This window comes from Ammospiza nelsoni, chromosome 1 (assembly GCF_027579445.1).
Source record: "Ammospiza nelsoni isolate bAmmNel1 chromosome 1, bAmmNel1.pri, whole genome shotgun sequence".
NCBI classification, from domain to species: domain Eukaryota; kingdom Metazoa; phylum Chordata; class Aves; order Passeriformes; family Passerellidae; genus Ammospiza; species Ammospiza nelsoni.
In genome coordinates this window covers 69986223-70007361 of record NC_080633.1, presented here as the reverse complement: position 1 = coordinate 70007361, position 21139 = coordinate 69986223, and the positions used below count along the sequence as shown (strand labels likewise).

The 21139-nt window shown below is 34.2% G+C and overlaps 1 protein-coding gene across 1 annotated transcript in view; it reads left to right on the top strand.

Annotated features, from left to right (window-relative positions):
* EXOC2 (exocyst complex component 2) overlaps positions 1-21139 on the top strand; it is a 125478-nt gene that overhangs the window by 33708 nt on the left and 70631 nt on the right. Inside the window, exons 6-11 of the mRNA XM_059478863.1 lie at positions 1216-1340; positions 12932-13012; positions 16886-17031; positions 17129-17210; positions 17713-17815; positions 20816-20934. Coding sequence (XP_059334846.1) covers positions 1216-1340; positions 12932-13012; positions 16886-17031; positions 17129-17210; positions 17713-17815; positions 20816-20934 — 656 coding nt within the window. The remainder of the gene's footprint in view (positions 1-1215; positions 1341-12931; positions 13013-16885; positions 17032-17128; positions 17211-17712; positions 17816-20815; positions 20935-21139) is intronic.

Genomic DNA, 21139 nt, shown 5'->3' with positions numbered 1-21139 from the left:
AATTTTGTGACATCATGAGTATAAAAAGAAAAGCACTTTTAAGTGCACCAGTGTGCTTTGTCTCCCAGCAGGTGGTGATAGCCTTTTCATTGTCTGGGCTGAAATTTGGTTTGTTCTCTTAATGTGCATTATTGTATACCAGCTCTTTTTAAAATGGGCAGAACATTGATGGAATTGTCTTATGTCTTAGTTTCCTACTTCCTTGATCCCTTTCCTCACAGAGGTGTAATGCAGTTTTTTGTTTCCTTTTTTTTTGTATTAGTGAGATAGCTGTGGCTGGCAGCTAGAAAGAAAGATTTTAAGTATGAAAATCATGTGCTATATTTGAATTTCTGAGCTTGTTCATGGTGGTGTTTTTACAGTTAATCAAGTAATATAACTATGAGGTCATATTAATCATTATCAACCAAAAAAATTATATACAATTAATGAAGATTTATTCACAACATAAGACTTCTCAATTAATTGCAGGTGCTTGCAAAAAATAAAGATGTGCAATCAAATGTAAACTGGCAAAAATGAAGAAATATTAGGAAAATCAGATAAAAAAGAAAGCTACCCCACACAACCATGATGAGTTGGCAAGTAATACTGCCCTATGAAGTGTCTTTCAAAAATATTTCAGCAGATTGCATATAAAAACCATACCTTCATAAAGCAGGAATCTGTTTAGCTTTTCTTTTTTTGAACTAATATTGTATTCAGTTCTGAATTGTATGTCTAAACCAACACAAAAATATTGAAATATTGAATGAATTCAGAAACAAAAGTGAGAAAGAATTGTGAGTAAAGCTGCAGCATTAAACTGCAGCTTTAAACATTAAAAAATGTCGTTTTCAAAGAGACTTGTAACATCTGTTGTTATACTGTGTACTATGTGTAGTGAATTCTACTGTCACCTATTTAATATAGTACAGTTAAGTCAGAGCAATGTTGCATGTTTAGAAGAAACATCTTGACCAGGTTGTTATTATGAAGAAAGCTCTTCCATCACAAGTGATAGGAGCCCTCCTGTTTAGGGTTGAAACTAAAATACTGAGATCTTTAGACTAAGAATCAACTCTCATTATTGAAATGTACACTCATTAGCAATTACTTTGCCCCTACTAACTGTTCTGAAAGTAAGTGACTTTATTTTCTGAGTAGTTTGTTCTGTTTATTTATTAGCTGACCTTATTGTTTAAATGTCTCTGAGGTTTTCTTGTTTGTTTTCAGTTTTGATCAGCTCAAAACAGCTGTTGTGAATTTGAAGAAACAAGCCAATAAGAAAAATGAAGGGAGTCTAGCTTATGTCAAAGGAGGTCTCAGCACATTTTTTGAAGCACAAGATGCTCTGTCAGGTAAAGATGCTTTGCACTTACTAAGTACAGTATAAAGGAAAATATGTGCATATGTGTTTGAATTTAATACTAAAAACACTGTTTCTCTTCACAGTCTGTACTAAAACTGTATAATGAGCCCAAAATCTGTGCTGTGTTGGTCACAAGCTAGAACTGACTAGCTGATTGATGTGATTTATTTGCAAAAGATGTCACCAACTGTATCTTACATTGAAGGTGTTTGGTCAAATTGCTTAGCACACAAGTGCAAAAAGAGAAGTGTTAAACTGGAGTTAATATTAAGATGGCTTGCAAACTGTAGCAACAGAAAAGATTTGATTTTATGATGCCTTTTTCAACAATGAGATGCTAATATTTATATAAATATCCTGACACTTGTTACTTTGGGAAATCAGAGCCTTTCTGTTCTGCTTGCCATTGGCAGAATGCAGCACACTAGTGAGATTATCACAGTTGCCATTTATATGTACATATGTTTAACTGTACAGAGACACACACAGACACACTCTTAAAGCATCAAATGTCTCGCAGGTCAAACCTCATTGTGGGCTACTGTAGTCCTGTCTAGTGAGGCTCTGGTCTGGGTGAGAGAGCAACAGTGCCCAGGAAACCATCCCCAATAGGTTTGGCATTTACCACCGTGCTGATTATCCATCCTGGTCATTGACCCCTTTGGCCAAAATCTTAACAAGGTTCAATAACAAAAGTATTGAAGAATTTAGCAGAAAATCTGAAGAATGTGGTGGTACTTATAGGAAAAGACTCTAAGAAGAACCATTAGTTGGCATTGTTTCACCACTTAAAGCTGAGTTTTCATTAAATGCTAGGAAAAATAATAGGCTTTCCTTGTAATTCTTACACATCTTGAAAATACTGAAATTCTGGGTTTTTTTCTTAAGTTGTCTCAAACATAATCCCAAATAAATATTGAACTGTGGCTTGTTTTTCACAACCAAATCTGCTTTGCATATGGAATATCACATATGCTGAAAGACTGAGGGTTCTGTTTTCAAGAAATTGCTACTGTGGAGAAAAAATAGTGGTAACTTATAAGATTATTTTTGGGTGAGCAAATACTAGTAGGATTTGAAGAAAGATAAGGCAAATGGTAAATGTTGTGAGGTTTTAGAAAAGCTGAGCACAACTGAGTAATTTTCTTTTGTTCCACCTCTTAGTAGCATTTTGCCTTTGGAGACTGATTTTTTGATATATTACTACAACAAGCAAGTAGTAATGTGAGAAATATTAATAAAATAATGGTAGGGAAAGCAACCTCATTTATTTCATTAGCTACTATAGTCTCAATTTTAAAAAAATTACAAGGTGTAATATTGTTTTGTGTCTTTTACCTTTATCAGTGTTATTTTTACCTAAAATCAGGGTTTATCAGTGCAGTCCTTTAGCTAAATTATGAACTTAAACATGGATGACTCAAGTGGTTCTCGATGTCACTTTTTGTCTGTGACCATACCAATATGGCTTGGCTTTGTCTTGCCCTCAGTAATCTCCCCTAAGTGCTCAAAAGGAAGCAGACTTTCAGCTTATACAGTGAATTAAAGTGGTAACATGAAAGAATGGCCTTGATGCTGTTGATGAACACTTAATGAGGATGCAGTATGGGTCACAGCTGCCTTCTCTAGCATTTTAATGCACATTTGTCTGTTGAAATGTCATCCTAAGTACACATGCAGAAGGGTTTTTGCTTCTTTTCAGTCAATAAACTCACTCTTATTGCATATGAATTTCAGTTTTTAATGCAGAACTACGTATTTGCCTGTTCTTCCTGATGCAGGATATTTTTAGAAGAGCATAGCTGGAAAAATTGCATAACTTTGTAAGACTTGAGCTTGTGATAGGTACAATCAGCTGTTCAGCTGGATGTTGCTTCCAGTAGCAAGAAGAAAAAAAGAACTTCTTTGGTGCCATCATCCAGCCCTAGTGCCCAATGTCAAAGCTTTCTCCAGAACATTTGATCACTGTAGTTTTCTCAAATGAAAGATGCTGAGAATTAAGAGTAAGCATTATTAGCATTGTTCTAGAGAAACAGCTCAGATGCAGATTTTAAAGAATCAACAACAACAAACCACCGAACAAAAACCCCCAAGCAAACAAAGCCCCCATTAATTGTTCATTATGCAGTTATCAAATTCAAGCTTTTAAACAAAAGAACAATACATTAAAAATATAATCTGGCTGGACAGTGATTGTGCAAGATGATGTGATGGCACTTTTTTGCCCTTACACACCTAAGGGTGAATTTTTATGTCTTATTTTCTCCTTTAAAAAGTGCAACTAGATTTTGTATGGATTTCACAAAGCTGAAGTGAGTAGTAGTTTAGATTTGAAAGCTGAACAATTGTTTCAGCACAGACTCTTAGGGACATAGCCATTGTTCTGCAAACTTTTGTTATTTGATGCTGAGCATACAACTGTCACAGATGAAAAGTGACTTAAGGGAATACATTTTGTCTGTCTTCCAATATGATTTAAATTTTCTGAGCTAGTTCATTTTGGTTTAGATATTTTTTAACTCTCTTGCTTTAGGAAGATTTCTAAAATCTAATTTATTTTCTAAAGATACGTTTTTTTGAGAGCAAAAATTTAGAGTCTCAATATTACCCTTCATATATCTTAGAACACATCTTCTAACCCCAGTGGTTATGCTTCATAAACTGCAGGTCTGTTGCACTGTAGTTATAGAACAGAGCTACTTGTGAGCAGTTATTTCTCTTACATCTCCCAAAATTAGTACAGGATAACTTTTCATAGGAGGATCACATTAGGAGGTATAACACTTGCTTCTCCAGTTACTTCATACTCCTCTACACCTTTTATACATGCTTTTTAAAAACTCATATACATTTAACAGTGTTTGTTGCAAGTGTATATTTATCTTGATTAAGGAAACCCGAAATTGCTGATTATTGTGCAGCTTTTTTCATGAGTTAGGATGAGTAAATTCTGTCTGATCTTAAGTGTACTATCAGACTCTATTACACATTTAAATGACTATTAATATTTTCATAAATAAGCAATGGAAAGCATAAAAAACAGTTTTTAGATGTTTATTGTATTTTGTGATTTAGAAGCTGTTTGCTAACAAAATAAGAGCTCAAATAGACCAGAACCCATCCTTGTTTGGTTTAATTTCTGGGAAAATAGAATAACCTTATCAGATCCCCATGTCTCTCTGCCTGTTAGCTTGGCTGGCAGTTTGACAGTGACTCTGCAGAGGAGATGTTCAACAGGAAGTTTGTTTCGTCAGCTGAAGGGAGCTGTAAACTGAGCTGAGGAGAGCAGGGTTTATCTCAACTTGACCTACTTGTCAGTGTCAGGGAGTTCAGCTGGTTCATTTCCTGTAACTCTAATTGCAGCCTAGAAAGTAGCATTTCTAAAAGGGTGCCTGTTTAAGTGTTTTTAGTTAAGACGTATTTTACCATCATGAGCAAATCAAGTCCCACATAGAAGTTGTTAGGAAAGTTAGCAAATTAATTTTCTTTCAGTATATTTTTTTCTGAAATACTCTTTGCAATGAACCTAAGGCTGCAGTTTCTTCTTATTTAAATTATAGCAAAAAAATAGTGAAATGACTACTTCAGTCACTCACTTATACAAAAACATGTAAGTACGACGTCTCTATTGGCAGGTAAAGAAGATGCTGTAATGTCTTTAAAACACAGATATCATGAGCAAATTTGAGGTTTAGATTTGGCTCTCTAGTTTGCCATGGCAACAGTTTTTTTGCAATTACAACTACAAACACATTTTTTGTGATTTTCAGAAAGAAGTCTGTACAAAAGAAGTGCTGCTGACTATTTGAGCACTGTTCCTTTTGTCCCTTTCTTACTCCTGTTCAGATGCATGGCCTGTGGGAATACTGGCATGATAGGGACCTTGGACTATAGTTGGCCTTTTGTCTTCTACCTGTATTAGTACATAAGCTAGGATGGTATGGCTGAAATGATCCTAATCTGGCCAATGCCTGCTTCTTTTATTTGGTTTTGTTTTTGTTTTTTTTTCTGTAGACTATTTTTACAGTTCATTCCCTAAGGCTTATTCTAGTATGAGCATGTTAGTAATCCAGGGTTGGAGTCAGGCTGTGCTGCTGCTATTATGTCTGTTAAATTCATTTTCTCCTAAAGTAAAACAAAAAAAATCACCTGAGCTATATTCAATTCTGAGTCAGATTGGAAAATTGAGAAGCTAAAAACTGATGCTAGTCTGTCTTAAATGTGTCCCTTCGCTTCAAACTTTTGAGGAATTTTGTTATATTTAAATTTAAAGAGATTATATAGAGCAAATTTTTCATTAGTGATTCTGTTTGCAAACTAGATTGATGATTAATTTTGAAATTATTTTCTTTTTCCCAATTTAAAAAAGCCATGCAGGCTAGTGCATGATTGGTTTTGCTTGGTAACATGGGATTGGGATGATATACCAGGTTTTGCTGTTGTCACATTGCTGTTTTGTAGCAAATCTAATTCACACTTTTCCTTTCCTTTACTGTCATGTATATTTTTTCAAAGAGTATGGATTTTTGGTAATCTGAGTAAATCAAATTCAAATATATGATTGCTACCTAAATGTTGTACAGGTGACTTGAAATGTCTGGAATAGTTGTGTTTCTACTTCTCTGTGTGATGTGTGTCTATTAATGTTATCCTCCTCCTCCTACTTCAAGTATAGAATATTGATAGAATATTGTCTTTGCAGGGTAAGAACATTCTGCTGTTACAGCTAGTGATTTCAAAGATGACCATTTTTAGAGCATAAGAAAGAATAGGGCCATGGAAACAAGCTGGCAAAAAAATGATGCTGCATGTATCAGATACATATCTGAGAGCATACCAGTCACTTCAGAGGCAGTTCCCCTGCATGTGTGTGCCCCATAGCAGGTGAAAATTACATTATTTCAAGTTAAGAATTATGATCATGCCTCCATGTAGTATCATGAAGCAATAACTGAAATGGTCTCTGCTCACTGTCCAGCTTTCCAAGTGGGTCCTCCTATCTGAATACTTGAATCATCTTTGTGCTACCCTTACAGAGAAAAGCTGAATGAGAAGGATAAGTACTGTCATTGCTTCATATTTTTCCTTACATTTATAGACCTTCTCAGTATTCAAACTAAAAAAACAGATGTGCTAAATTAGGCATTCTAAAAATAGCCACGCTAAATTAAACTTAATTTAATTTTGCTTGTTGAAAACTTGTGTTCTGATCTTTCACCACTAGATAACAAGAGGAACATTAAAATGAGAAATGTATTCTTAGAGAAAGGTGACCTGACAAAGAGGTGCCATAAATTATGTAAGTGGTGGTAGATAGTTTAGTCTCGGGTGAATGCTTCCTCTTCATGCAGCTCTTAGGGTCAATTTTTGTAGCACGCCAATTGTTACCTTAATGCAGTTTTATAAAAGCAAAAGTTACCACAATTGATAAAAGACTCAACTTTCCTTTGGTGTAGATCCTAGCATGGTATTGTGTAGGGAGTTGGGGTATTTTTGTCTCAAGCAAGAGAAAATTTGATTAGAAAATGTGGGAAACAGCAGCAATGGTCACAGGTCATAGTGAAAATTGTCTGCCCAAGCTCTGCTTTTGTGCTGGCTGCTCATGTATCTTCTTCATCAGTTACTATTGTAGAGATGTAAGCTAATTACTGGCAGAATTTCTCTAAAGGGATGTAATTTTGAGAGCTTATATTTACTGTGTGGCTGTCATATTTTATCAACTTGGTTGTGGTTTTTTTAGGTAGGTTAACTCTTTTGTTTGAATTTGAAAAATAGTAAAGCATGTAGAAAGAGAAATACATTTTGCAATTGCAATTTTCAAACAGCTAATTCTGCAATTGATTGCAAGTGTGCAAAAAATTTACCCGTGATTAAATTTCATCGAGATTTATCCTGAAACCCATAAAACCCCCTTATTTCATGCTACATTATTCCATTTTGATTTCCATACCACCTTTTAAATGCAACATTTAGAAGCTTCTCTTTTTTTTTTACTATTTTTACATTTCACAGAGGCAGAAAGTTAGTGCCAGTAAAGAGAGAATAGCATTTTCTGTACTGTTTAATTCTGAAGTGTTCTGGCAAAGGATCCATTCCTGGAATTTTTAGTGCATCCATAGGCAGAATAATAAGCCACATTTTCCTGCCTATTTCCAAGATATTCGCCCAAAGAAATCAGACTTGCTTTAATATAAATCCATCTGAGAACAAGTTTTCTGGTCTCATCATGTTTTTAGATTAAAATTTTTGGGGTTTATATATTAATAAAGCCTCCCTTCCTAACACTGTGCTTCAATTACCTTAAAATATCATGTTAATTCTGTCCATTTTCTTCGATTTTTTCCACTGTGTTGGATAAACAAGCTTGAGGAAGTAAATGCTAGAGAAACAAAACACAAAAAGGCAACTTAAGACAGTATTGCATTTAGTTCAGTATTTTGTCATTTTTGTTAGGATTAATAATGTTAACCAAAACAAAGCTGAGTTTGCTATGCCAATTCAAAAATACCTGGAATTCTCAAGGGGCACTGCAGGAATGACCAAACCAAATTAGACTTAGCACTATTAACCAATGGCCAAAGGAAAAAAACTGCTACTTTTTTTTTGTTTTTTAGATTTTCATAGAGTAATGTATTAGGAGCTCCACTCATAGCATGCTGTCTTTATTGCTTTCCTCTTTATATGCAGTACTGCAGTCCTGTTAAATTCATTCGAACAGATTTTATCTTACATAGGGATGCTCTCCTCGTCAATGACCTTCTTATATTTTGCTTAAAGTACAAAACATTGTTAATTTTCCCATAAAGGAAACCAAAGGCATTTTTATTCATGCATTAGGCATAAATCCTGGCTATGTTCTGATGTGTTCTTCATTCCTCCATTACTGTTTTTTGGTGCCAGGTTCTTAGTTACCACATCAGATCTTCTTAAATGCTTTTCTGAGTCGGCCTTGCACTTCTTGTGTTTTTCCCCTCCTGATTTCTGCATCTGACTAAAAGGATGTGATTTATTACAAGTACTTTTTTCTTTAACCGCGATTCTATGAAAATGAGTAAGATTTTCAGATATGCCAAATGCATTTCTAGCCATCCTTTAGTCAGAAAATGGTAGAAAATGTTCATCTGTGATTCTTTGAGCTGAGAGGCTGAGGACCTTTTGAGAATGCCAAGCCTGGTGCCTATCTCAAAATACATTTTAAAAATGTCTAATAAAGAAATCAAGTATGAAATTTGCAAATGAAAAGCTGTGTGATCCTGGAAGTGTGGTTTAATTTACTAGATTCATGGTTACCGTAAATCTAACAAAAAACCCCATAGCCTTTCTTAGATTAAATAAGATTGTTTTCAACACAAGTAGCAATGAATTAATTGCAGTTTATTTTAATACAAAACCTGTATATCGGCTTATTTACCAGATTAAACTTTGCCTGTATTCTGGTGTGTTTAGTTGCAGTTAGAGGTGAGTTTTCAACTTAGTTTCTTCACTATTTTTAATCAGTATCTGCCTGCAGCTGTGAAGTTTGCAAGCCTTTAAATATCCTGACTTAGGGAAACGTGAACACTTACTGGCAAAGATGATACAAAATACAGTTAATTATCTGGCCTTAGTTGAAGCATCCAGATGTAGCCTTTCCTCATTTTTATTTATTGTATGCTTCTTACAGTAAAGCTCCTAAAAACAGATGCTCCTAAGTTTCCAACTGCTTTTCTGGTAAATCTGGGGTCAGGTAAATCCAGGGTAACTGGCAGTTCAAGAAAAATCCCATCCATCCTTTACTTCAAGCCTTCGAAGACCTAAAATTTTCTGCTTACTCTTCTTATTGCAGCCAGTGATGAGTTGAGAATAAGAAGTTGCATTTGAAGGTCATTTTAAGTACTGGTAGTGCGGAAAGAATAGGATGTCTTTCCACCTTCCCTTGGCCATATGCACCTTTCCTTATACTTCAGTGCTCCCACTGAGGCAAGCTCACTGATCAGTAAAGCAATGTTTCTTTTTTACTGAGTTAGTTTTGCACCAGATTATCTCACTGCAGCTGCCCTGCAGCTGTGTGATGGCTAGATCCAGCAAAAGGAAGCGCTTTGGGTACGGGAGAACAGGGTTGTCCCAAACAGTATCTTCCCACTATTAGATGGATTTAGTGCTTTCAGAGAAAAAAATAACTTGACTATCTCTAGATTCCTTTCAAAGATGAGGTCTACAGATACTTTTCTTGACTGCATATAGTTTTGCTTGTCTAAACTTCTAAATCAACGACTTTTTGTCTGGTCTCCGTGGAAGGAACATGCACTTTCAAAATCATTTGCTGCAGATGGAGTAAGCTCAGACTTTATTAGAAAGACTTTTTCACTGTGGAAACTTAAGACTTTTTTTTCTTTTGTAACTCAGCCTTGGAACACAATGAATGTTCTCTCTCTATTGCTAAATCGGAATATCATGTGTAAAAATAATTACAGTAAACAAAGTAGCTTAAACATGTAGAAGGAAATATAACAAATTTATTGCATGAACACAGAGTAATTTAAGTAGGTTTAGACTTTACAGAATGTCCTAAAATACCTTATTTCAGACAATTGTTCAAAAATGCCTTTTTTTTACACTCCTAGTTACATATGCTTAATATGCCTTTATCTGTACTCTGCAGTGCTTTCCACATTTCTGAAACTCAACACCTTGGTTTATTTTATTTTTTTTCCCCACTGACATACTTTTCTCTGTCTGAAAGTGCATTTTGAATTGATTTAATAGGACCATTCTTCCTGGGTTTAAAACATCAAAATTTTCAAACTAAGATTCATTAATACTGTTTTCCAGGTTGCTGTGCACAATAGCTACCAATGTGAAAAGAAATTACTTTCTGCCTTCTAAAAGGAAGGTGAGGGAATAGTAAATTGCTATTGTATGTTCTTTTCTGAATAAGATGAGAAAGAGAATTGCTTTCAGCAACTGATTAAAGATCATGTATTTTAAAATCATCATAATTTCTAAATAAGCTGCCTTCATAATAAGAAGCTACATATTAAGGCTTTTTGAAGGTTCTAACATGGTAGATAGTGCTCTTCCAAAACTTATGTATGAGGAAAAAGTCCTCCTCATGTTTTACCTTTTGTTGCCAGTATGTATGCTTTGATCGAGGTTTGGATATTACAGTTCATTTTTGGAAATGCTCATGTGTGCCCCCTTCAGAAGCTACATGATATTGCATTGGTCAGCAATTAATGGTATGTAATTAATGGTTCCAAAACGCCAAATTTTAAAAACCTCTGAGGCAGTGTGTAACTTAGATTTTTATCCATGTCTATTTTTAAAGTATCTTTCAAGAGTATGTTTCATAGAATGACTTCAAAATATGTAAATTAAAATCATTACAGTTTGATGTGATTCCAATAGTACTTGCAACATTTGGCTTTAAAATGTCTGTTTATGTTGTGGTTGCCGTTCTGCTGAACTTGCTTTTCAGTATGTAAAGTTAATTGCACTACAATAATTGGCTGCCTCTGACTGAAAATGATATCTAGAATTGGAATCATGTCAGTAGAGCCACTAATGCTTTTGTTAAAAAATTGTAGAAGTATTTTTGTTGGTAAGTACTGTCCCCATTGTACACAAAATATCACACAAAATAACACACCTTCTTCTAAGATAGATAGACAGATAGATTGCAGTCTCAAAAATCCATCAGTTTCATTTCAGCATTGATTATCTTAATAAATATGGTGTCCTAATTAGATTTTTTTCCCCTCTGATGACTTTAAGAATAAAAATAGAGTTGCTCTTATATTTCCATGAGAGCAAGACTTCCTGTAATGCTTTGTGTATGATCAAGGGATTGAAGGGTCAAATTTGGGTGTTTGAGAATAATGAAATTTTCCTTCATTTTTCTCTTTTCTATTTTTTTTTTAATTACACACTGGTTTTACTCACCTGTCTCCTCTACCTCCCCCCAATGAAAATTCCTCCTTTGAAAGAGGATGGAGACTCTAAGGGCCATTCTTTTTCAGAATAGCCACCCTCGCTCACTCCTTACAGTAGGACTGATGCCCCAGGGTTCCTGTCCGGGTTGACTTGTTAGCTTGCATCTACATGGCATGAGCAAATAGGGATGGCACTGGAGAGGAAACCAGTTGGCAATGGCATCTGGCATCGCTGTATGCATGGTATGTGCAGTTTATGGCAATATTTCAGACCTAGTTCAAACTTCACCCAGTAGATTGAATTCCAGGTATCTCTTTGAGCACATCAGATGTAGTCTTGGAGTGCTTCTTCTAATCTTTTCACCTTAAAAGAATCCAGCTGAGGAGCTTAGGTTGCTCTGCCAAACAAACTGGAGCAAGATAAACTGGAACAATTGAGAAGCTGCTTTCAGAACTGTATCTGTGTTTTGAACTAAAATATATCATTACTTGCTTTTTTCAAAGCACTGAGTATCACTATTTTCAAGGGTAGTTTAGCTTCGCTCCATTCTACTGAGAACCAGCAGAAAGCAGTAGGAGGTTTTTTTAAGCCTCAAATATATCTGAAGCAATAGGAGCTGATGGCTATTTGATAGAGCACATTTTATACATTATCAGATTAAAAAATTGAAAGGGAAATCTTATTTTATATGTGCTGCATATATACAGGAATAATACTTTAAAAGAGAAAAATACTGATTTGTGCTGGTTATTCTGAACAGTAGAAGAGGGAAGGAGGGCTGTGTGATAGAGGGGAAGTAGAAAAAAGGACTACCTACACTACATTCATTGTTCATATTTTCAGAATAAGATAGTGTCATTAGGCTATGCTAGTAAGTCTCCCCCTCCCTGTGAAAGATATTAGAGTAAATTATAGTAAAATAATAAATTAGTGCTGGCAATGTGCATTTCCTCCTCCATTAGTAATACCACACAGAAATAAGAGTTCAGGATTTTACCATTTTAGGACAGGAGAAAAATAGCATCTTAAAAAAAAAAGGCATCATGAAAAAAAATTAAACCTCTCCTCTGTTTTCCTGTTGTTTTGAGCAAAATTACACAGCAACATTGTGATAATGGTTAATGCTTCTTAAATTGTATTTTAGGAGTGCCTTTTTATAGATGAAGGGAAGTGATGGGGGAATGTTCTAGCACTTGATTTTGGGATCATCAAGGTTCCCAGTGATTCCCTTTCTACCCTTAAATTATTGGTAATTTCTTTTTTGTGACATCTGTGACTTATAAAGCAGAAGTATTATGTGTTTAAATGGTACTTTTCACAATACAAACTTTAATTAATACCTGTACAAGATGGCTAATTTAGATTATAATAACTAACAGATTATTCTGTCCATATGTTTGTGGGTTTTTTCCCTTAAGCATTACTGTCTTGCTCAAGAAGATACATGAAGTCTGTGTCAAAGTAATGGTTAAAATTCTGCAGTGTCTGGCTCTAAGCCCTGTCTTCCACTAGGCTCTGCTGCCATAAAGCATGTTTGTATTTTTTTGTGTCTAAAGAGAAAAATAACACTTTATTTTTAATTTTAAAAGTGTTTAAAAGTGTCACTTTGATGTAATGTGTTCCCACCTATTAAAATGTTCTGCATTTTAACTAGACTCTTTATTCTAGCAATCCATCAAAAACTGGAAGCGGATGGAACGGAAAAAGTAGAAGGATCCATGACGCAAAAACTGGAGAATGTCCTGAACAGTAAGTTTTGTCCTTCCAGCAGCAACTATTTATGGACTTTGGACTTTCTAACAGGCTTTAATATTTTCCTAGGAATATTGTAGAAAGTAGAAAACAGTCTCTCGTCCCTTCCCTGTTTGGTGACAGTGGTTCCAAGGTGTGATAATGCATCTTTTGAAATAAGTAGCAGCGGTTGCCACGACTTTGGGCAGTGTTGGTGATAACAAAGCAAATAAATATCAAAATAAAGATATTCTAAAGTGTTTACTTTAGATTCATTTTGGTTGGCTCGCAATTGAGTGGATGAGGAAAATGAAGGAACTACATGGATAGACAGAAGTGTAGAAGGGTGGGCTGAGCTAAATACCGTGATTGTGAGATGTTCAAGTAAAGGCAGAAAAAAACCCAGTTATAAGATATTTGCAGTAACAAGGTCTATTGACAGAATATTTTTCACTTAATGTGCTGGCATTTAGACTATTTGGCATGAGCATTCTTTCTAGAAACCATGAAAAGCTGTCAGTATTTTGTTTTCTCTTTCTCTGTATTAGCTGTAAGGTTGCATTGAGAGAGATGGCTTGAATTTGCTGCAGTTTGGTATGTGTTTCATCAGATCAAAAAAGTTCCTTTTTTTTTTTTAATTCTGGGACTTCTGCCAAGATAATTTTACTTTGTTTCATTGTGATTTTTTTCACAGAGGAAGGGATGTTTCCCTTAGTGCTGTATCAATAAGCAGGAATGACATGCAGATAGCTGACTCAGTGTTGGAAAGTCTGACTGTGTTTTATGAAATCAAGAAAGTGACATGGAAGTTCACTGTTTTTCTTCTCTTGTATGAAGAAAGCAGTGACTGTATGTGTGTTTGTGTGGGGAGCACAAAGAAAGCAGGGGGTTTTGTGAACAGCTCTAGTCCTTTTTAGTCATGATTCCTTGATGCTCACAATAAAGATGTACTTTGAACATTGTTATTCCCTCATTTTGATGGCTGAAATGAAAAAAACCAAACTGCCAAAAAATTTTAAAATCACCAAAAAGCACCACATAAAGCCTCACACCTCTATGTAAGGACTGTAGCGTGTATCTGTGTGCAGAATATTGGTACATCTAGGTAGGAGAAAAGAAGCATTTGTTGAAATTTTCCAGTGCAATCCTCAGTGCTCTGTATTTAAGCCATGTCATGCTCCAAGCACAGATTCCTTGGAGGGCACTTTCCCTTGTATTAAATCATGTAAGAGATTTTAAATAAAAAAGCAAAAACTTAGGTCTGTGTTATTTTCCTATAGACACTTATATAAGACAAATTTACCTATAATATGTAATTACTGTTTCATTTGATAAATGGTGGCTGAACTCTCTATGTAGACAATGCAAGCTGTCTTTTTCAAGCTGGAACGGTAGAGAAACTTGTGCCAGACACTTCAGAGTGGTTTGAAGTTTGGCTCTGCTATGAAAAGAATTGGCTGCTTTTCCTCATGATACTTTGCAAGTCATGATGGGTGGGAGGCAGGGAAGTAGGAATACAAGGATTTAAAAAGAGTAAATAATATTATGCAAAGTAGTTTAGGATCAAAGCTTTGTTTCTTGCCTGACCATTGAAAAGCTTCCATAATCCATGAGTAGCAGGGACTGCTTTCAAAGATGACTTTAATTCTTTAGTTGAATTGTGCATTTTATGGACTGTAGGTGCATGTTTTAAGAGACAAGCTCTGTTGTGTGAGCTTGGTTACAAACCCTTAAAAATTAGCATGTTTTCCACAGCATCTGAATGCATGTTAAGAGGGTTCCAAATTCTTGAATTAAAGTGGCTTGCTATAGTGAAAGAACAATTTGGTGTTTTAGCTGAAATTATAGATGTTATAATAAGTATATATGTAACAAGTATACAATAAGTATAGATGTAACAAGCTGTTAAATTTATTTTATTAAAAACATACAGTGCCTTATAATTAATTTATTGAAGAATGTATATTAAAGGAAGTAAATAAAATTCCTTTATGTAGTGTTTTTGTCAGGCTCTAAGACAGACAACTGTTGAATAACTAGAGATTTATTTTGAAGTAAAAAAATTCACGCACTGTAGATGAATCATCCATTTTGAAAACATAATTAGTCCATATAAGAACTGAAACTTTATCTATGGATGTTTCATCAGTAATCAAGAGATAAAGATTGTTATTGTAGAAAGAATTTGGAGGGATGAGGAGGGAAGAAATGTTACAATATTTTAATTCTAAGATAGACCTGTTTTGCATGAAGTATTGAATTTTATGAATACATTATTAAGTAATTTGATATATTTCAATTTCTTATAAAACAGGAAAAAAAATAGAATCATATTTTATTAATCAAAAATACCCTAAAAAAATAGAATCATTTACCTGAATTGAGTATTTCATAAAGAGTTGAAAATAGAATTCACTGTGGTCTTCCTGCAGTTGTCAATTACCTTTTAAAAAAGGTTTGCATTAAATAAAAAAAAAAAAAAAAACAAAAACCAAAAACAAACAAAAAAACTTTGTGAATATAAATTTAATTCCCAGGTAAAGCACATTGCTTCTGGAGTGTTAAAAGAATGCACAAGAAACATATGAATTCAAACAAACAAAATGTTATTTACTAGAAAGATTTATAAAACAATAATTTCTTATAACCTTGAGAAAAATCATACTTTAACAGTGATCTGTATTTAAATGTGCAGCTAACTGTTTTCATTGTGCATTTCTCCTTAATGGATTAAAGTATTTTATCCTGAATAGTATGTGGTGGAAATAGATGTCCTGACAAAACTTTTTTTACATCAAGGCTTCAAAATTTCAACAAAGTTTAAACATTATTTAGATATAACAATTATTTTACAAAGACTACTTTTAACATGAGCAGGCCACCCACAGTGTTGACTAGAGAAAATGGCATGCAAGCCACCCAGTGAGACTGATGTAATTTTTTTCATCTTTGCTTAAAGTATAGTCACTAGACCAGATAATGTAGAAACTTCTACATGCAATGATCAAAAAGGCTAAAGCGGTTCCCCCTTTTTTGTTTTGTTTTGGTTAATTAAAAGTAAGTCATAAGTTGAAAAATGCTAATATTCATATGTAGTGTAATTCTTCTCTACTATAAATGAAATTTTATTATTCTGTGTTAAAAAGCAATCTTTATTAGAAAATAGAAGGCTTTTTAGTTTAGGATAGCAAAGGTTTTAGGGCGATATGTAATGTATTTATTGAAGAGTGTTTGTAGATAGTATAGACTTAAATACATGAAATTGTTGGTTAAGGCTTCATCCTGTGTGTGATGAGAGTTTAAATGCAATGTGAAGACAATTTGTATTCATTCTGTTACAGTGACCAGCTAGTTAGACTTTTTTAGTCATGACGTTGTCTTTGTCTTGACCATCGGTACTTTTAAATGGGTCAAATATTGTTAATAATTTTTAAGACTTGACTTTAAAACATTAAAAACTTTTTTGCAAAACCCAGTGATAACTTTAGAAACTCTGACATTAATTACCAAAATGTAATTATACTTATTTTAAATGTAAAGCTTTCTATGACTTTTTCTATATCCTGAGATGCATAATTTGGTATGCATAATGTGTATCTGGAGCCAAAGCAAACTATAAAATATCTGCAGCAAAGCTAAGCATTTGAAATAGGAAAGAGTGATTGTTTTTAATCACACAGGGGTCTTACCACATTAAAATGCTAAGTGGTTCACTTTGAAATAGAATTTCAGCAGTTGTAAAATGTTAACACAGTTGAACAAAAAATATCAAAATCAGCAGTAATTACTCATTTGCTCTAAAAACACCTTGAATAACTCATTAAAATGAAGAAAATCTGTTTGTGATTACTTACTCTACTTTTTCTTACTGTCACCCTTTTTTTGAAATAGGAGCCAGTAACACAGCAGATACCTTATTTCAAGAAGTGCTGGGTCGCAAGGACAAAGCTGATTCAACGAGAAACGCGCTTAATGTTCTTCAACGCTTTAAATTTCTTTTCAATCTTCCCTTAAACATTGAAAGAAATATCCAGAAGGTATAATACTTTAAAAATAATTTTCTGTTTGCTGAAAGTAGCCTTTTGACATTGGTCTTTTTCTTAACAAATGTAAATGCTTGGTTTTGTTTTTAAGGGCGATTATGATGTGGTTATTAATGACTACGAAAAAGCCAAGTCCCTCTTCGGAAAGACAGAGGTTCAAGTGTTCAAAAAATGTAAGATGCAGATTCTGTTATCTAATGGTTTTGGGGTTTTTTAGCTTTAAGGCTAAAAAGCACATAGGAGACCAAAGAGCTTTTTGTGGTTTTGATACAGATTTTCATCCATACAAATTATGGATTTATAGGAGCCGATTACTCTAAGCAACATATCTGGAAAGTTTTCTGAGTGAGGTATATACTACAAAATGTGGAATCACGGCCAATTTTATTTATTTATTTAGGCTTGGTATTACTGGACATAAAAAAAGATTACAGCAATTAAAATGTGACTTTGAGTATCTTTCTCACATATTGTTGAAAAGACTTGAAAGTCTAATTCTCTGGTTTTATAAAACTGTCTTGTATAATATGTTCAGATGTGGCTTGTTATAAAATGATTTTTATTGATTTCCACATTAGCTCCAGAAATGTCAGATACCCTAGGAAACTAATGTAATTTTCAGTTCATGACACTGCTTAAGGACACATTGGATTTATTCCTGCTCCCTACTCCTAGATTATGCTGAAGTTGAAACCAGAATTGAAGCTTTACGAGAACTTTTGTTGGATAAGCTGCTTGAAACTCCGTCAACGTTGCATGATCAGAAACGTTATATAAGGTAATCATTTGCGTAGTGGCTTCATCAGACATATGGTGTTTAATGTGTATTTAAATGTTTCCTAAATAGGGTAGTGAATAGTTTCACTATGGTTTAAATACTGATTTTAAAGATGTGAGTATTTTGAGACTTCATGATTATATAAATAATTGCAATAGAATGGTACTGGATTGTTTATTGAAGGACTGAAAACCAGTTCTTGAATGAGAACAATTTAATGCAGCATAATTGAGATTTGAATTTGATTTTTTAAATCTAGAAGGCAGGTTGAGATTTTGTTGCATTCTCTAAACCCACATATGGCAAGCTGCGTTTGAAATGACCAGTCCTAGTCTGCATACCTCAAAACAGATTCCTTATTAACTTGTCTTATGCTTCAGTTTGACTTGACATTGAAATGGAATTGTTCTGAGTCAGATGACAGGGAGGCATTAATGCAGACTGTTCTGTTGTTTGAAAGTGATATTGGCTCTTTTATTGCTCAGCCTTAACAATGAAGTTCCTTTGTATTTCATGAACATGAACCAGTTTCCCAGTTTTCATTAACATTTACAGATTATCTATTTTTCACAAAAATGATGTCTGTTGTAGGGCTACTGAGATGAGTTGATGATTCAACTTTTCATTTGTTGGTGCCAAACTTTAGAGTGCTCTGGAACATTTGATGGCTTTATTTAGAAAGCTTTTGAGATTTGTATGCTGCCAGGGCATCCTGGTGTGTCTTGACAATCTCAGTGTTTTTATCAGTTATTGTAAAAAAAACAGACCAAATGTGCTGTGCAGGAAGTATTTGTAAAATTCAGACACCTACACAAGGTCGTGAGCATTCTGTGTGCGTACAGGCCCAAGTGTGGTATTGGTGTCTTAGGTCCCTTTGCATCATGTGAGTTTATAACTACAGTGACCTGTGTGAATTTATGCAGAGTGCTTCTCATTCTTCTGGATGCTCTGTAAATATTGCCTGTTCATTGGAATTGGTTTTTAAGATCAATAGTTCAGCGTTTTATGTCTGTGAAGGTGGCACTGGCCATTCCTTTTCTCTGTGACACTTGAAAACTTTAAAGAGCAGCTGTTTAACCTAAGCCGGGTGTTAGGACCTTTTCTAAGGGTTCTTTGAAACACTTATAGTTTATAGTATATGTACAACTTATAGTTGTACATGCGCTTGATTCTGGTTTTCCGTTTGAGGTTTCTTGTGGGGTTTTTTTGGTTGGTTGTGTTTTATTGATTCTTGCTTGAGTTTTTGGGGTTGGTTGTTTTGGTTGATTATTTTTAAGGTGTTTTCATTTCTAGCCACTTACCTTGAACTATTGAATCTTTAAAATACCCTAGCCTATGTAAAAGCATTTGTTAATGTAACAAAATGTATTCCGCATGTAGAAGTATAATAAGGCAGAGCAGGGAATGCATGAATGTGGAATGATTCAGTTCTAATGACTCAAGAGAATCCCAGCTGACAAAATTGTTAAATTGGTTTCACTATTCTAAGTATACATGGGTATATAAGTGTAAATTTTCTGAATGCAAGGTATGAAGTAGATTTTCTTCAGGGGACTTCAGCAAAAATGAAAATAATAAAATCCAAATTGTAAAATAGTTTGCATAAATCCTGCCCTTTTTATGAGTGTTTTTTCTTCCTTGATACACTTGTTTTGTATGTCTCTGAAGTTGAAGGCTGACCAAGACCTAAAAAATGACCTACTGTGGTTTTCTCCTTCAGATGTTTAATGTTTATAAATAGGCTTCAATTCATATTTTCCTCTCATTGTATTACAGTATTCACACTGGTAATTATTTTATACTGTTCAGAAATAGTTTACCGTAGCACTTAGCATCCAAGTAGATGTACGTATTTCAAGACCAGTGGTAATACTTTTTTTAGTTTTGTGCCTAAGACTAAAGTCCCCCGTAACACTGAAAAGGACTTGAGCTCATAATTTATAAATGTCACCCTGTCAAAATGGTTAGTTGTATAATTTTCTCATCCATCCAACCAGTCCTACTTTGACAGTTTATTTTTTCTTCAAGTGCTGCAGACTTTCGTCAAAGAAGGCAGAATTCAACACAGTCCTAATTAGCATTAGGTATTATTGTAGTAAAACAGCTTTTGTGAGGGAGTGAACATTCCCTGCGCTGCTTAAGATAATTTATCAGTATAGTTCACCTTAAGCATCTTGACTTTTTTTAATCTGTCCCGAGTCTCATTCATGCAAAATATGAGTGCCTCAAACAGTAGAGCAGCCAGCACTTTTTGAAAATACTCTTTTAGAAATCCTGTTGTCAGATAGTCTTGAATGCCATACATGAGACACATTGTTTTTGTGTTCTCTTCGAAATCACAACAGCTGGCTTCTAGTGCTCCTCTCTCCCTAAAGACAGGCATTATTTTGCTTCTGCAATTTAGAAGCCACAATCCTTTTTGTTATCTCCCTCACTTCTTTTTTTTTCAGACTGTGCATGGACTAAAAACCACCAGCCCAAAATAAACAAAGAGCCCAGGAGCTTGATTTACATATGTTTGTGCATGCATGTGCTAAAAGTAATGAGCTGCCAGAAATTAATTCCTTCTATAATTACTTGTTAAAATTACATGATGATACAATCATATAATATCAATTGGAAGAAAAATACTATATTTTATGTGCTTGAGATGCCATCACTAGTTTCCCTCAAATCTGAAGCACTAAACTGCCACCTTGCAGATAAAGAGTTTGGTTTCCTGCATACTTTACTAGAGACATAACTGGGAATGCATATTAATATGATATTAAAGAGTTTTTTATCTATACATTTTTTGGTGGAATTTTTCCTTACTAATTGAAGAAGGGCAAATGCAAAACTTCTGTTTGCAGTGGATGTGAGCATATCTTACTAAATATTCTTGAATTTTTAAAATTATGTAAAAAAAGTAAAAGTATTTCTTAGTACATACTTAGTCTGTTTTAATGAGGCCTTCAGTGTGTCAAGTCAGAACTGTGATTTTTGGACTGGATTTTACAGATATCTTTCTGATCTTCATGCACCTGGGGACCCAGCTTGGCAGTGCATTGGTGCTCAACATCAGTGGATTCTGCAGCTCATGCACAACTGTAAGGAGAGCTATGTTAAAGAACAAAAAGGCAAGGATACATTTTTATTTTATCTTTATATATAGATATATGTATATATATATATACACATTGACATTTAGGAATTTGTCATTGCCTTTTATTTTATTGTAGTGTTCAGAGGATATTTAGGTTTTCCCCATCAATTTAGATAGCTTTTAACAAAGCTGAATACTAACTTAATTTTTTTTTCTTTATTCTGTTATAAACACAAAAC